Source organism: Microtus pennsylvanicus, chromosome 10 (genome assembly GCF_037038515.1).
Source record: "Microtus pennsylvanicus isolate mMicPen1 chromosome 10, mMicPen1.hap1, whole genome shotgun sequence".
Classification (NCBI taxonomy): Eukaryota; Metazoa; Chordata; class Mammalia; order Rodentia; family Cricetidae; genus Microtus; species Microtus pennsylvanicus.
In genome coordinates, this window is record NC_134588.1 from 30,088,428 (window position 1) to 30,106,289 (window position 17,862).

Here is a 17,862-nt window from a genome sequence, read left to right on the forward strand (position 1 = left end):
CCCCGCCAAAGCATCTTCACCAACCAAAACTCCTTTAGAATAAACCTATGCTACCAGCTCATTAAAAAAGTTGGACAGATTAAATTTCCTAAATAAATACTCTAAAAATATTTTAAAGATTTATTTACTTACCTGCATGAGTATCTGCACACAAGTGTGTACAAGTACACACCAATACCAGAAGAAGGCACCAGTCCCCTGAGCCCTGGAGCTATAGCTGCCTGCTAGACTCCAGCTTGATAAATAGGTGCTGGGATCCGAACTCAGGTCTTCATAATTGAATAGCAGGTGCCCTCCCCTGCTGAGACATCTCTCCAGCTCCCCAATAAAACATTTGTAACTACAAGTTAAATCCAAACAAACAATTTTATGTACAAACAAAATACATTTTTTATATTTTCAAAATAACTGGTTCTGGAAAATGGCTCACTGGGTAAGAGTACTTGCTCTGCAAGCTTGAGGACCTGAGTTCAAGTCCCCAGCACCGACATGAAAAGCCACAGCTGATTGTATCTATAGCCCCAGCATTGGGAAATACATGGTGAGTCTCAAGAGCTGGCAGGCCAGTCAACGGGTTCTGTGAGAGACCCCGTCTCCAGGCAATAAGGTGTAGAAAACAGAGGACGATCCCTAACATCCTGCACTCCGTGTAAACTACGTGGGTGCACATACTTACCAGCGCACTTGAATGTACCCCATATATACACCACACACTCGGACCACACAGCACACTCATTCACTAAATAAGTATAACTGGGCCAACTCAGGTGTCATTGCGTAAAACAAATACATTTTTATCGAGCAATCATTTTCCATAGTCACACTTGAATTGTAACATTAGAGTACTCTAATTTTAAAAAGATAATGACATTATGGCCACAAGGTGTGCTTATAATCCTAACTTAGAAGATAGAGGTAAGAGGATCAGGAGTTCAAGCCTAGCCTCAGCTACATAATGAATTTGGGACCAGCTTGATCAATATGAAACCCTGCCTCAAAAACAAAATAAAAGAATAGTTATAATACTTATACAGGAGGATTGTTATGAATTAGAGGTCAGCCTGAAATTCAGAATGGGGATTTTGCCTCAAAAATCCTAAATAGGGCCAGATGTAGTAGCACATGCCTTTAAACCCAGGGCTTGGTAGGCAAAGGCAGGCAGATTTCTATGAGTTGGAGGTCAGCCCAGTCTAAATAGCTAGCCCCAGTCCAACCAGGGCTGCTTAGTGAGACTCTGTCTCAAAAAAAAAATCTATATTAATTAGTTAAAATAACACTTAGGGCAATCCTTCAGGCCTCTGTTCCCATCAGTGACATACCTCCCTCTGGTGGACAAATGGAGGCTGTACACCTAGAATGGAGCCCTCTGCCTTTCCCCTCCTTTCCTTTGTCCAAACCACAATTGATCCTTCCCACAAACTCAATACAATTTGTGATTTTTTCCTCTTGTTTCTTTTTTTGGGGGTGGGGGGTGGTTTTTAGAGACAGTTTCTCTGTGTAGCTTTGATGCCTGTCCTAGAACTAACTCACTCTGTAGACCAGGCTGGCCTTGAACTCACAGAGACCCCCCTGTCTCTGCCTCCTGAGTTACGGGATTAAAGGGGATTAAAGGTGTACTTCACCATCGCCCTGCAGTTTGTGAATTTTCTAAGAGACATTTTTAATTCTGCTTTTCAGAGAAGCATCCAAGGAAGGTTCCATTTCAGTTCTGAGGGTGGGACTAATTAACATACAGTCACTGCTGGAATAGGAAGACTAAGGATTAAATATCAGGAAATGCCAGTAGTAAAATAAGCAGTAACTCCGAAATGGTAACAGAGAACACTTTACTGCATCGAGTAAATTGTAACCATAAATACAGAATCTTGAAAATCAGATTAGACAATTACATGCTTTTTATAGCTCATAATTTTATAATAATTTGCATAACTCATTAGCAACTCGGTGGTTCAGTTCTACAGCTAAAGCAGGGAAGGCCAGAGGAGAATCACAGCCAGAGCCCTAGTGAATATGAGGATCTCCACAAGACAAAACAGATGCTGCCTAACATCAGTTTGGACTAAATGCAGAAATCACTGTATCGGCTTAGAAGCTGAGAAAGAGACTGATTGCTATTTCTATGCGAACCTGCTCCGAAGCAGCACTGTAGTCCAGGAGCAGTGAAAGTTAAGAGGAGGGGTGGTTGGGAGGTGGTTTGGGGTCCTAGTCCCAGGGTTCCCACAGTCTAAGCCAAATTCCAGCTCTGCAGAGTCTCAGGTCTTGAGATACCCTTCTGCACTCCGGCTGTGTAGTCCTGGCTAACTCGGCTACAAGCATGTGCTTCCTTGATCAGAAAAGATTACCTTTCTAGATTTGGAAGAGCTCTTAAAAGTCATTTATTGGAGCTGAAGAGGTGGCTCAGCGATTAAGAGCACTGGCTGCTCTTCCTAGAGGACCCTGGTTCAATTCCCAACACCCACATGGCTGCTCACTACTGTCTGTAACTCCTGTTCCAGAGGATCTAACACCCTCACAGAGACATGCACACAGGCAAAACACCAATGTACATAAAATAATTTAACTAATTTTTAAAAAAATCTGTCCACCTTTAAAAAGAAAAGTCACTTATTTCAGGGCTGCTGTGTGACGGGGGATCAAAAACGGGCAGAGTGTGTAAGAAGACCTGGGTTTGATTTTTCAGCACAGTGAAGGGGGAGGGAAAAGGACAGTCATCCTACCGTGTGTCCACGCAATGGAAAGGATCTCTTTTGCACTACCCGTAACTTGCTCAGCTTTTATTTGATCACTTCCAATGGTGAAGAAATCTACTTTATCCGCTTTACTCTTCAGAGTCCTGGAGGAATGCTCCATTCAGAAGAATTATAAGTTAATTTTATTTTTCTTTTTCCCAGTTGGAGGAAATCTACATAGCTTAGGCTGATCTCAAATTCTCGATCCTTTTATCTTAATATGCCTGCGCTATCATGTTCGACTTTTATCTTTCAACTACTGGTCTTAAATGAAGTAGTAGTTTCCCCTTGTGTTACTTAAAGCCTTGGGCAACGTGGAGCGCGCCTAATTCCAGCACTTGGAAGGCTGAGGCAGGAACGCCAGGGGTTCCTGGCTAGCCTGAGTTACGTAACAAGTTCCAAACTAGAGCAGGGCTGTATTGCAAGACCCCGTCTAACAGAGCCAAAACAAAAAATAAAGACAACTATTCAGCGGTCGTTTCTCCAGATTAAGAGTGGCCAGTTGCTTTCACCCTCGCTCCTGTACGTTAACTTCCCGGCCTGAGGAATTACAAGCACGCTGAGAGCCAGGACTAAGCAGTACTGGTACCACTGCGCGCGCACCCATTTGAAGCCTGCGTGAGGGGGGAGCGCACGTTCGGAGCGCTGGCCAATAGGCGTGCGCGCGCGTGTCTCCCGGGATCGCTATGAACCAATCACAGTCATTCCTTGAGTGGGGGTGGAGTCATTTCAACGGTCTCGGGCGTCTGCACGGCCCTGCAGAAGCGCGCGGCGGAAGCAAGTGGAGTTGCTGAGTAGTGGCGCCGGAGGCACCAGAGAGAACGCACCCCGAGATCACAGTGAGTCTGGGGAAGGGCTCCGGTACCTGAACCGCCGGGAGAGGAATACCGCAGGGAGAGAGAACCGCCCCGTGCGCGCCGAGGCAGTGTCACCGTCCTCCCTCCTGCATCCGCCTGGGGACAAAACAAAACTTTAGCGCTCCCGAATCTGAGGTGAATCGATCGTACAGGCTGCAGATTTATGAAGAAGCAGAGAGGGTGGAAAGACTGCGAATTGTCTTTTGATGTGGACGCACACTGAGGTGTGCAAATGTTACGACTAGTCAGTGCTGTGTAAGCATACGTTTGTGGGAGGTAATTACTGGGAAAGAGGCAAAAAAACATCAGTTTAAAAAACTGAAAACACCCGTCGGAGCTAGAGTGTAAGGAACTTGTTGGTCATGGTTGTTTGGTTGGGAGTTTTGTTGTTTTGGGGACAGGTGTCGCTGTAACCCAGGCTAGCCTGGAATAGACTTCCAGTCAGGCGCTTCCAGTGGCTATGCCACCAAGCCGCAGCTCGGTAAAGAACCTTTACCTTTATGTTCAGAAAATACACGGTAACGGATGGCTTTTAAGCCAGAGGACTTTCTTTTAATTTTTTTTACTTTTATTTCATGTCTACAAGTGTTTGCATGTATGTATGTGCACCACATGTATGCCTGGTGCCCACGGAGGCCAGAAGTGGGTGTTGGGAATTGAAACTGGGTCCTTTTTTTTTTTTTTTTTTTTTTTTTTGGTTTTTCGAGACAGGGTTTCTCTGTGTTTTTGGAGCCTGTCCTGGAACTAGCTCTTGTAGACCAGGCTGGTCTCGAACTCACAGAGATCCGCCTGCCTCTGCCGCCGAAGTGCTGGGATTAAAGGCGTGTGCCACCACCGCACTGCTGAAACTGGGTCCTTTGGAAGAGCATCCAGTGCTCCTGACAGTTAAACCATCTCTGCAGCCCCAGAGGACTTGATAGATACCAGTTGTATTAACGTACAGTGGCGGCACAGGCCTTTAACCCCAGCACTTGGGAGGCAGAGATAGGTGGATCTCTTGAGTTCAAGGCCAGCCTGGTCTATAGAGGGAGTGCCAGGACAGCCAAGGCTACACAGAGAAACCCTGCCTCAAAACAACAACAACAAAAGAGTCTGGTTGCTTATTTGAGAGAACTTGCCTTTTTTTTTTTCTCCATTCTATCCCGACTAGCATGCTTTTCCACTGGGTCTCATTTTAAACAGATAACAGTTCATAGTTATAGTCAGAGTTTTATTGTAATTGACTGTCAAAAGACAACTCTAAGGAGACTGTTCTCTCCTACTGAGGATGCCTGGGATTGAAATCAGGTTGTCAGGCCCATGCAGCTAGCACCTTTACGCGCTGACCCATTTTGCCAGTCCCCATATTTGGAAGGTTTTGTTTTGTTTGCTGAAAATCGTTCTTCAGATTTACTGTATAAAATAGCAGTGCTTCAGCCGGGTGGTGGTGGCGCACGCCTTTAATCCCAGCACTCGGGAGGCAGAGGCAGCGGATCTCAGTTCGAGGCCAGCCTGGTCTATAAAGCTAATTCCAGGACTGTTATACAGAGAACCCTTGTCTCGAAAACAAAAAAGAAAGAAAGGAAGGAAGGGAAGAAAAAAATCTAAAGAAAATGATAGAGACTGGGTATGGTGATACATGCCTTTAATCCCAGCACTCCAAGGCAGGCCAGTGTCTGAGTTTGTAGCCAGCCTGGTCTACAAATCAAGTTCCAGAACAGCCAGTGCTACAAAGAGAAACCCTGTCTTAATAAAAGAAAATGATAGAATTACGATAGGAAATAGTATAAATCAGAGTGAAAGTTATTATGAGATTTTTCTATTGTATGGAAGGGGAGTCAGGACTGGTTAATTTTACTTCTACTTCGTGTGTATAAATGTTTTACATACATGCATTTATTTTCACCACATGCATGACTGTTGGATCTCCCGAAATGGATGGTTGTAAGCCACCATGTGGGTACTGGGAATCAAACCAGGTCCTCTGTGAAAGCAACAAGTGCGCTTAATCACTGAACTACTCCCATCTAGTCGTCCGTTGTTCGTGCCCCATCGTGTCATGTCTGTCGTCCATCCCTCCAATCCCGCTGGCCTGGAACTTGTCTTATAAACCAGACTGCTATGGAATTTCAGTAATCCTCCTGCCTCTGCCTGCTAAGCGATATGGTTACAGATCTGTCTCACCACAGCTAAACTATTTTTTTAAGCTGCTGAAGGGGTATCTTTTTTTTGCATTAACTAACTTTATTTTTATATATGATCAATACATATTTTTATTTTATTCTGATTATGTTTATTCTCTCTGTGTGTGTGTGTGTGTGTGTGTGTGTGTGTGCCATAGAACATGTGGGAAGATCGGAGGATATCTTACAATAGTTATTTCTCTCTACTCTCTCCCCCAACCAAGTGCTGAGATTATACTCATGCTCCACCACACCCCACTTTTTGTGTCAGTTCTTGAATTAAACTCAGGTCCTCAAAAGATACATCAAGCATTTTACCAACTGAATTGTCTCCCTAGCTCTAATATTCTTTTTAAGCACACGTAGAACATGCTGAGCAAGACCCAACAATTTTAAAGGCCATAAATAACAATGTTAGAAACCAATATCAAGACTGGGTGTGATGGTACATGCTGTGGTTCCTAGCACGGAGGCAGAAGGATATGGGACCAGCATGGGCTATATGCATAGAGACTTCCAGGCCAGCCTGGAATATGAAGGTATGTCAAAGATGGAAGAATATTGTTTAGATCAAAATTTGGAGGAATGAAATATAAATTGGAAAGCAATATATAGCCTTACATTTAAAGAGAAAATTTGAAAACATGATATAGTTCAGTTGATAGAGTACTTGCCAAATCTCCGTGAAGCCCTGGATCAATCTCCATTGCCATATAAATTGGATATTGTGGTATACACTGGTAATCCCAATTTTTGGAGATAGGGGATCAGAAGCTCAAAGTCATCCTCAGCTACACATCTCGGGATACATGAGACTCTGTCTCAATGCAAATGAGAGAGGATGGGGTGGGGGCAGGGAGTTATCTGCAAAGGAAGAATATGACAATCCGAACCCTAGTCTGAAAAGAAAAATGAAGAAAGTACAAAGATGGTAATAATAAAGATAGGAACAGAAACTGATGTAATTAAAAATAAAATTTCAACAGAGAAGTATTTAATGTTATTTGTAAAGATAATAGAATCGATACATGCCTGGAAAAAAATAAGGAAAGGCAAAAAAGATGGTCTAGCCCAGGTTGGCCTCAAACTCCAAGGTGATCAGAGCTCCTATCTCATGCTCCCAAGTGCTAGGACAACAGGTTAGAGTCACCTAAGTTTGACTAAACCAGTTTGTTTGTTTTGAGGCAGGGTTTCCAGGACAACAGTCCTAGCTGTCCTGGAACAAGCTCTTTTGACCAGGCTGGCCTTGAACTCATAGAGACCCACCTGCCTCTGCCTCCCAATTGCTGGGATTAAATGCCTGTGCCACCACCGCCCAGCTTGAATAATACTTTCAATATTTTTAAGTGGATTTAAATTAAAATTTAATTTTCTCAAAACATTAACACCAGCACAAAGTGGAATTTTGCCAAATAACCATTTCCTAGGCTATCAATATAAATTCACAATACTTCTAACTCATTTGGGGAGACTAGCATAACATGGTAAACTGATAAGGACAAAATTAGAAGAAAATGAGGTGTCAAATTTTAGCCTTCAGCACAGCGTTGAAAACTTTCCCTTTGAGGCTTAAAATCAGGAAAGAATATCAGGTGTCAGTTCTAGTCAAGATGAAAGTTATCTCCAAAAAGAAGATTGTCAGGAGCTGAGTCCTCCTAAAATCATTACAGGAACCATCACCCTGGGGAGTCTGCAGAGAACCCCACACCCATAATCGTGTTAAGAATTTTTCTATTGACAGAGCCTACCCCACACCCAAATTGGCTGTTAATGGAGAGCTATCTGTTAGTGGAACCCACCCCACATTCCAAACTATCTAGAGAACTAGGTGTGTCAACTGGACTTCCTGGCCTACGTGACCTGACCGAAGGTAACCTCCTGGACCATGTGACCAACGTGAACCACGCGGCAAGATTCCATGTCCCCGCCCCCATCCCAAGCCAAACTCCTTACCCTATATAAGCTGTACCCCATCTCTAATAAACTGAGGCTTTGACAGGAACCCCCGCTTAGCCTCATTCCTCTCTTTTAGCCCATTATCTTCCAAATAGTGCCTCTCCAGGACCCTGGAATAACTGAACTGCCAGGCGGGTTACAAACCCCTAGACTAAGTAACCCGCCAAGGCAATCAACAGAAGATAAGAAATGAATTAGGGGTAAACATAGATGGATATTATTGACTATTAATTAGAATTACCATCCCTCTTCCTAACCCCAAGGAGATTCAACGTCAGAATTAAGGTTTTTAGTTAAAATCAGTTATATTTATGTATACTAATAAAAATAAGTAAAAAAAAAAAAAACCCGGGGATTTTGTTTTGAGAAAAGGTAAGATGGTTAACATTGGCAATTTAATTATAGAATCTAGAGTCAGCTAGGAGACAAACCTCTGGGCATGTTTATAAAGACATTTCTAGATGGATTAATTGAGATGGGAAGACCAACCATAAATATGGGTGGGATCATTCTGTGGACAGGGGGTCCCTGGCTGAGTAAAAAGGCAAAAGTGAGCCGAGCACCAGCTGTTACCTCTGCTTCCTGCCTGTGGAAGCAGGTGCTCGGTGACCTGCTGCCTCCTGTTCCTGCAGTGGTGCAGTCCCCGCTACCGGGAACTGTGTCCTCAAGCTGTGAGCCACAATAAACGCTTCCTTCTCTTATCTTGTTTTTGTCTGGTATTTTGTCACAGCAAGGGAAAAAGTGACTAATACAGAGGACCTCACACTGTGACCCAGGCCTACCTCAGACCTAGAGTAATCCTCCTGCTGCAGCTTTCTTAGTGCTCTAACTACACCTGTGACCAACCACACGGGAGCAGAAGGTAGCTTTGTTTGTTTGAGACAGGGTCTCATACCCAACACTGGCCTCAAACTATATAGCCCAGGATGGAGTGCTACTGATCTTCCTGCCTCAGCTTCCCAATTATTGAGATTATAGGTGCATGCCACCCATGTCCATCCTAATATGTGCAATACTTATTTACTTGATGACTGTTTGACTATGTAGACTTCTCCCACCCCTCACATATACCTTTAGTAATGCAGGGTCTCGTTCATACTAGGCAAGCATTCTACCACTAAGTTACATCCCTAGCCCATGAACTAAAAACAATTTAAATAAAAAATGAAAACAAATAAGCTGTAGCAACTGGGATGGTGGAGTTTTGATTCAAAATATTTCAGACGACAAATGGAAAAAATTTGGAAGACTAAAAACAGATCCACACATGTTTGGAAATTAATTTATGGTAATATTAGAAGGGCAGAGTTTCCTTTTTTTTTTCTTTTTTAAAATAGTGCTGGGACAATTAGTTATTCATTGGGGGGAGAATTAAAACTGATCATCTACCTCTAACTGTGCACAAAAACAATTAGTAGCTGGAAGATTATAACGGACAAAATTACATTTTTAAATTATTTTTATTTTATGTGTTGACTATTTTGCCTGCATGTATGGTTGTGCACCACATCCATGCCTGGTGCCCAAGGTATTAGAAGTGGTTGAGAGCTACAACATGGAACCAAACTCAGGTCCTCTGGCAGAACAACAAGTGATTATCAGCCCTGAATTATCTCTCCAGCCCAAAAGTTATAATTTTTAAACTTAAAGGATATATAGGAAAATACCTTTAAATGTGAGTGTATGGGAAAAAATTTTAAATAGATTAACATTAAGAATATATTCATAGGCCAGGCAGTGGTGGCACACGCCTTTAACCCCACCACTGGGGAGGCAGAGGTAGACAAATTTCTTTGAGTTCAAGACCAGTCTGGTCTACAAAGGGAGTTCCAGGACAGCCAGAGCTACACACAGAGAAATCCTGTCTCAAACAAATAAGCAAACAAAAGAATACATTTATTAGCTGGACCTGGTGTAGGTTGAGGTAGGAAAGTCACAGGTTTAAGGGCTTCCTAGTGTAGAAGGAAGTTTCTGTCCCACCTGGTCCCACAGCCATTCAGTCCCAAAGAAACACATGGAGGATTATATTAATTATAATCTGTTTGACCTATTAGCTCAGGCTTATTATTAACTAGCTCTTACAACTTAAATGAATCTATAATTCTTATCTTTGTTTAGCCATGTGGCTTAGTACCTTTTCTCAGTAAGGCATTCTCATCTTGCTTAAGGTCAGCTTGAGCAAATAGAGCAGCTAAGGGAGACCTATCTCAAAAATTACAAAAAGAAAAAAAAAGGATGAGTTAAAAGCTTACAAGCTCTTGGTTCAGTCCCCCAGCACCGCAAGGAAAAGAAAGATGTGTGTCCTTTAGGTGGTTACTAGTTGAGTGGATGTGTTTGCGGGTGTTTAGATGAGAGAGACTTTGAGTATATTTGGATGTTTATGACAAAGATTAGGAATACTAGAATGAGGTGGGCTAGTTGATAGAATAGAGTGAGTTCCCTGAAGAGTTAGGAAACTGTAGAATCCATAATACACAGAGAGAATGTCATACACTTAAACAGTAACTTACAAGTGTCTCCAAATGTTGGCTGCATTGTTCTTGATCTCACAAAGCATATAGACTTCACCTAGCTACCCAATCTCTCTTTGCTCAGGCATGCTTAGGATACATTTAAGAGCAGAATTGGACCCAGGCTCTATCCTCATGACTTTATACTTTATTAATGGAGGCAAACATCCATTTTAAGCTTCTTAAATTATTATTATTTGTAAAAGTTTATGCAAAAAATGGAAGAGTCAAGTTCCCTTTGTCACGAGAGTATTAAGAATCTGTTCTTCATTAAATTGAAGCTGTGCTGAAAATGCTAGTCATTATGGCTATTTCATGGTTGCTTCTTTTCTTTTCCAGTCCACCCCCACAAGCCTTTACTGTGGAGCAGTGAACTGTTTATAGTTCCTTTTACTTGAGATCATGCAGAGAGCTTCACGCCTGAAGAAAGAACTGCACATGTTAGCCATAGAACCTCCCCCAGGCATCACGTGCTGGCAGGAAAAGGACCAAGTGGATGATTTGCGAGCTCGTAAGTATCCCATCATGCCTGTGATGATGTTGTAACCTTATTGGAGATTGTCCTAAAAATTCACAAATTGGTGTATTTGAAGTAGGGAATGGTAAGGTGAAGGAGCCCTGCCATCTTTCTTAGTTGGTTTGCTTTCATAAGGTCTTTGATGTCTTATGTCTTTTACTGGTTTGTAATTAAGGTCGTCAGCTGGGCATTAGTGGCACATGTTTACAGTCCCAGGTTTCTGGAGGCTGAGGTGAGAGAGGAGGATTGTTTCAAGTTTGAAGTCAGCTAGGCTGCAGAATGAGATCTTGTCTGAAAGGTTTTGTTGGGGAGTGGGAGGGAGATGTTGGGACAGGGGAGATGGCTCTGTGAATAAGGGCATTTGCCATTAAGCCTAACAACTCATAATTTCTAGGATCCATATGGTGAAAGGAGAGAACCAACTCCTATAAGTTGTCCTCTGACCTCCATGTACATGCCATGGCATTGTGTGTATACACACAAAATAATTGTTATTTAAACAAAACAAAACAGGTTTAGCTATTCGTTGTGCAGCAGTGTTTTAGGCCAAGTGATGGACAGGAAACACTGCATGGAGACTAAATTAAAACCCTCTTTGAATTACTGTCCTAACCCAATTCCTTTTTTTTAATATAGATTTTATTCTATTTGTTTGATCACGTGCACATGTGCGCAGGTGCCTGAAGGAGCCAGAAGAGGGTATTGGATCCTCTTGAGTTGGAGTTACAGGCAGTAATTGTAAGGTACCTGATAGGAGTGCCAAGATAGAACTTCCTTTGCAAGAACAGCAAATACTCTTAATTTCTGAGCCATCTCTCCAGCTCTTACATCTAGAACTACAGGCTTTGTGAAGTTCATTTGATACAGTTTCTGTTGCTGTTTGTGTTGCCTTTTGAGAAAGGGTCTCATGTAGCCTGGGTTGGCCTCAAACTTTCTCTATAACCAAGGATGACCTTGACTTTCTGATTCCCCACCACCACCTCTGGAGAACTAAGATTTCAACCTATGCCACCTTATGGTGTGGGGAGTCCTGTTTATGTGTTGCTTTTATTGGTTAATGAATAAACTGTTTTGGCCTGTGATAGGGTAGAATAGAGCTAGGTGGGGGTGCGGGTGGAGGGCACTAAACAAAATACTGGGAGAAAGAAGGCAGGTGGAATTGCCAGACACCTTGTAGCCAGCCGCCAGAACCTTGCCAGTAAGCCACAGCCACAGGCAATACACAGATTAATAGAAATGGGTTAAATGGGTTAAGATGTAAGAGTTAGCCAATAAGAAGCTAGAGCTAATAGACCAAGCAGTGACTTAATTAATATAATAGAGTTTCTGTGTGATTATTTCAGTTCTGGGCAGCCGGGAACAAACAAGCGGCCTCCTACTACAGCTTGGCGCACAACCTGGATAACTGCATTCACATTAATACCTGAGAGAACTTAAAAAGGAATTATAGGCAAAGAAGAACAGAGTTTAGCACAGTTTCTTGGTAGCCACAATTGTTTTTTCTAGATGGGCTCACTTTCTATAACCATATGTGTTTTTTTATTGTTTACAGTAAACTAAGTTTAGGGTTTTATGTATACTAGGCAAGCACTCTACTGAGTTACATCCTCAACCCTCCAAATGGATAATTCAAACCATCTGATTCCCTTTTAACTTTTCTTTGTCCCTTTCTTAAGAAATATTGGGTGGAGCCAACACACCTTATGAGAAAGGTGTTTTCACGCTGGAAGTTATCGTTCCTGAGAGGTGGGTATGAATTAGAATCAGCTTGTAAGTGGGGTATAGCCAGTTGGAAGACAGAACAGAATAGTATTTAGAGCATTAGCGTTGATCCAGTCATACCAAACTTAATGTTGTAAGTTATGTCTCTAGAGTTTGGTTTCCCTCTCTCAATAATGGACTACATCCAAAAAACTGTGGTAAATATGTATTTTATATAACATAAAATTGGCGTTTGTAACCATTTAAGTATACATTATCACACTGTTGTACAACTATTACTATTGTCTCCAGAACTTTCTCATCTTCCCAATTGCAACTTCATACCCATTACAAATCCACTCTGAGTAGTTGTCCCTGACACCAACCTTTGGCAACCACCATTGTTTTATCCACCTCACTGTTAAGGCCCCTTCAGTTGAGTCTCCTTTCAGCTCTTTGTGTAGGATCAAGTAGAGGTGAGATAAGTATCTTAACTATTGAAACTGGACATCTGTCTACCAGGTTGGGTCCTGGCCAAACTTGTTAAGCCCCAAATGAGTAGCTTAATTGTGTCACATATCAATTCTGAAAATAGACTGGGAATTTTTCAAGGTTTGTGTGTCACTAAAGAGATTTGATAACTAAATACCATGTTAAGTCTAGTTGGAGCCTGTTTGTAAAACACAGCTGTAAAAAAATTTGGAGACTGGAGAGGTGGCTTAGTGGCTGCTCTCACAGAGGATCTGGGTTCAGTTCCCAGCACCCATGTGGCAGCTCACAACCACCTATAACCCCAGTTCCAGGGGATCCTAATCCTCTTCTGGCCTCCAAGTACCATGCATGTATATGATGCAGAGGCACACATATGTGCAGGCAATCACACATATAAAAATAAAATTTAAAAAAATCCTTTTTCAAAATTTGGAGATTAGGAAGTTTGAATAGTAAATGATAACTAGGGAATTTACTTTTAAAAACTTTTTATGGTTATAATGGTATTGCAGTAGGACAGTGTCTTACTTTTGGGAGATACTTGGTAGTGTTTAGAAGGTGGTGGTTTTCTAAGTGTTTTCTGTACCACTATTTCAATTTTTTGATTGTTGGCAAATGTGTCTTCCAAATGCTGTTTTTCTGACATTTTTAAAATGCCATCATTATTTTATATATAGCTGCTAGTGACCAAGAAACTATTTAAAATATAGAATGAGCCCTCACCCCTAACTTAGGCGCTAATAAAATTGATGAGAGTTGATAGCTCCTGGGGGAATGAAGAATCAGGGTTTTTTTTTTTAAATATTTATTTATTTGTTATGTATACAATATTCTGTCTGTGTGTATATCTGCAGGCCAGAAGAGGGCACCAGATCTCATTACAGATGGTTGTGAGCCACCATGTGGTTGCTGGGAATTGAACTCAGGACCTTTGGAAGAATAGGCAATGCTCTTAACCACTGAGCCATCTCTCCAGCCCCAAGAGTCAGTTTTCTTAAGGCCTTTCATAGGTTAACCATCCTGTGGTGGATGGCTCCACACCCATGAGTGTATGGGCACCATTAATTAGACCTGTGAGCTATATTTATAAATAAATAAATAAAATTAAATCCCAGTATGGTGATTCATATCTGTAATTATGAAGCAGCACAAAGTAATTTTTTGTTCTCATGTATTCACAGGTACCCATTTGAACCGCCACAGATCAGATTTCTGACTCCAATCTATCATCCAAACATTGATTCTAGTGGAAGGATTTGTCTAGATATTCTCAAATTGCCACCAAAAGTGAGTAGGGGCTAAAGAGTTGATTCTTCAGAGGGTTTCAACGGTTTTCTTGGTACTTGAAAGGCAGTGGTGGTGCACACCTTTAATTCTAGTACTAGGAAGGCAGAAGCAGGTGGATCTCTGTGAGTTCAAGGCCAGCCTGGTCTACAGAGTGAGTTCTAGGACAGTCAGAACTGTTATACAGAGAAACTCTTTCTTGAAAAAACAAAAACAAAACCAAAAAAATAAAGAAGGAAGCAGGAGGATCAGGAATTAAAAGGTCTTCCTCAATAACATAACAAGTCCAAGACCAGCCCGGATTACATGAAACCCTGTTTCAGACAGACAAACAAAAAGTCCCTGGATTATATAAATACAGTGTCACATTCTTTTTGATCTTTTGAGACAGTGTGTCACATAGCCAAGGATGGCTTTAAACTCCTGGTCCTTCTGCCTCTACCTTAAAAGTGCTGAGATTACAGGCATGACTCACCGTGCCTGGCTCAACAGTGTCACATTCTAATACAAAAGCAATGTGCATTTGTGTATAGGGTGCGTGGAGACCATCCCTCAACATCGCTACTGTATTGGCCTCTATTCAGCTGCTCATGGCGGAACCCAATCCTGATGACCCACTAATGGCTGACATTGTACGTATCCGCTTGTCTTTGGTAGCATATAGCTTACTTTATTTGTACTTTTAATACTTCAGCAGCTAGAGCTGAAGCTCCAGCATATCACTGTTTCTCTGTCTTAACTCTGATTTCATTTCAGTCCTCAGAATTTAAATATAATAAGATAGCTTTTATCAAGAATGCCAGGCAATGGACAGAGATTCATGCAAGACAGAAACAAAAGGTATGATGTTTACTAATATTACCAGTTCAAGTATTATATCCATGGAGAGAGGAGGGCCTAATGAGCACCCACCCCTGACTGGGGCGCTAATAAAATTGATAGCAATTGACAGTTGATAGCTGTGGGGATGAAGAGTCAGTTTTCTTTTAAGGCCTCATAGATTAACCATGCTCTAGTGGATGGCTCCACACCGAAGAGTATATGGGCACTGAAAATTGGACTTGGTGGTTTATATTTCAAAACACATAAAACAAAAACATTTTAAGGTCCGGTGTGGTGGTACATGCTTTTAATCTCATCACTCAGGAGGCAGAGGCAGGCAGATCTCTGTGAGTTTGAGGCTAGCCTGGTCTACACAGTAAGTTCCAGGCCAGCCAGGAATACACAGTGAGACCTTGTTTCAAAAAAATTTTTAAGTTAAAAATAAAAAGAGGGCACAATGTTGGAGAAAGATGGGGGATGGATCTGGGTAAAGTTAGGGGAAGAATTAGGGAGTGAATATCATCAAACACATTGTATGAAATTCTCAAAGGATTAATGCACTAGAGATATACACATGTACATATATATGTGTGTCTATACATATTGTAGTTTATGTCAGTAAGGAGTAAATATCAAGCACATCATATGGAATTCTCAAAGGATTTATACAATATGAGATATACGCACATACACATATATATGTGTATATACATATTGTAACATATGTCAGTAGGGAGTAAATATCGAACACATCATATGGAATTCTCAAAGGATTAATACGAGATATACACATGTACACATATATATGTGTATATACTATTGTAGTGTATGTCAGTAGGGAGCGAATATCATCAAATATATTGATTGGAATTCTCAGAGGAGTAATATGAGGTATAAACATGTACACACATATATGTGTATATACTATTATAGTGTATGTCAGGGGTTGGAGAATAAGCTTAGTGGTTAAGAGGGCATAATCCTCTATCAAGGACCCTAACTCAGCACTCAGCATCCCTGTCAGGAGGCTCACAGCTGCCTGTACTTCCAGCTCTTAGGGATCTGACACCTTCTGGATTCCACAGGCACCTGCACTCACATGTACAGAAACCCACACAAATAGGTACATAATTAAAAATAAAATACATCTTTTTTTAAAAAAAGAATATAGATTTGTATCCCAGATCAAGCACTTATAAATAAACACAAATATCTAAATAATTATTAAATCTACTAAATTCATAGTATACTCTAGAATGGCTAGTTGGATTCCTTCTCCTGTAGTAATGATCTAAAAAGTATTTAACAAAATACTTAGATGCTCAACTGGCAGTTGGCTTCTTTCCTAACAGTTGTCATCTATTGACAACACTAGAGGGCAGGCAGCATCTGCTTGATATTGTTATGTTCTTGTAACAGGGATGGAGAAAAGGTGACTCATTTTTTTATTTCTTTTTTTTTTTCCAAGATGTTTTCTCTGTGTAGCTTTGGAGCCTGCCCTGGGATTCGCTCTGTAGACCAGGTTGGCCTCAAGCTCACAGAGATCCACCTGTCTCTGCCTCTAGAGTGCTGGGATTAAAGGCGTGTGCCACCACCGCCTGGCTCTCATTTTTTTTTTCTTGTTTGCCCTATTTAATATTGAGCCAGAGACTAATTACAAAAGCAATGAGAAGATCAGGTCAAAGGGGAAAGTTTTATTTCTTATGGGACCATTCATGGAAAAGGGTGTCTAAGTTGACAGAGTAGTTTGTTTTTTTGAGACCACATTTATATAGCCCTAACTGACTTGAACTTACTGTGTAGTCCAGGCTAACCTGAAACTGTAGTCCTCTTACCTAAGCCTCTTGATCGTTATAGGCATACATCATTATGTCTAGCTTTTTGAGTTGATAAAGTTTGAAGTGAAAAAATAAAGTATGTAAAAATAATTGATGAAGATGCTTTTCTATACTTATATACACACTAAAATCTTATAACAAGGACTATCAGGAAATAGCACTACAGAGCTGTGGCTTTTTTCCATTAGTGGTATTGTGGATGTTGTGTTTCACTCCCTCTCTTTTTAGGCTGATGAAGAGGTGCTAGACAACTCATCAGAGCCTGGTGACTCTCAGGAGTGCAGCTCCGCACAGAAAAGGAAAGCCAGGCCACTAGGAGGCATAGAAAAGAAATTCCACCCCGATGTCCAGAGAGTTTGTCCTGGTCCCTCTTAATTAATAGTGTCTGTGACAAGGTGCTCTCTTGCTTGCTTTTCTTGAATGTTTTTCTTTGTGTTTGATGACATAATGTTTGTACCTTATAAAAGACCTTGTATGTTTATGAACTCTGCTGTTCGGTGATGCTTTAAGGATAGTTTGTTTTATTTATCTTGTACATATGTATTTTGAAAACTTTTAAACTTGGAAAATAAATAAAACTTATTGTTAAGTATGTGTTTATCCTAAATGTGTGTCTGGGACTTAACTGATTGTACTGCTATACAATCAGAATGTTAAAATATTTTGTCAAATTACCATCACTAGAGACACAGACTGTTTGAATAGATGAAAAATAGCTGTTAAAATCATTACCCCCAGGCTGCGGGGAGGGCAGTTTTTCAGGAGCCTTAAAGCTGGAAGAAGGCAGTGTGCACTTTTGTCAGTGTTAATTGTTTTCAGCTTTCACTCTGGTTTATATAGCTGGTCAAGATTATTGTAGTGTAGCTTTCATTTGTTCAACATTCTGTGTTGTTGTATGTTGGGATGGAATCTTGCTATATGGCCAAGGCTAACCTCAGATGCACAGAGGAGTGTCTCTGCCTCCCAGGTCTGGGATTACAGGTATATACCACCA

The 17,862-nt window shown here is 41.2% G+C and overlaps 1 protein-coding gene across 3 annotated transcripts; it reads left to right on the forward strand.

The window, feature by feature from the left end:
* The first annotated feature begins 3,474 nt into the window (after window positions 1-3,474).
* Ube2t (ubiquitin conjugating enzyme E2 T) lies at window positions 3,475-17,469 on the forward strand. Of its 3 annotated transcripts, none has more exons than XM_075987416.1 (7): window positions 3,475-3,568; window positions 10,554-10,725; window positions 12,408-12,477; window positions 14,106-14,211; window positions 14,742-14,840; window positions 14,965-15,048; window positions 17,097-17,469. In XM_075987416.1, exons 2-7 carry the CDS (start codon window positions 10,617-10,619, stop codon window positions 17,241-17,243), a joined length of 615 nt encoding a protein of 204 aa, XP_075843531.1. In that variant the 5' UTR covers window positions 3,475-3,568; window positions 10,554-10,616; the 3' UTR covers window positions 17,244-17,469. The 3 variants fall into 3 exon arrangements, with proteins under 3 accessions (XP_075843531.1, XP_075843534.1, XP_075843532.1); XM_075987419.1 differs by having other exon boundaries at window positions 3,494-3,810; XM_075987417.1 differs by having other exon boundaries at window positions 3,494-3,721.
* The last annotated feature ends 393 nt before the right edge of the window (window positions 17,470-17,862 follow it).

What these genes read in the sequence shown, in the direction of transcription:
- Ube2t (XM_075987416.1), top strand. Translation starts at nt 10,617, where the DNA reads ATGCAGAGAGCTTCACGCCTGAAGAAAGAACTGCACATGTTAGCCATA. An exon ending in GAAGTTATCGTTCCTGAGAG is followed by an intron (nt 12,478 to 14,105) that starts GTGGGTATGAAT and finishes ATGTATTCACAG; the next exon opens with GTACCCATTTGAACCGCCAC. An exon ending in ATGCAAGACAGAAACAAAAG is followed by an intron (nt 15,049 to 17,096) that starts GTATGATGTTTA and finishes CTCTCTTTTTAG; the next exon opens with GCTGATGAAGAGGTGCTAGA.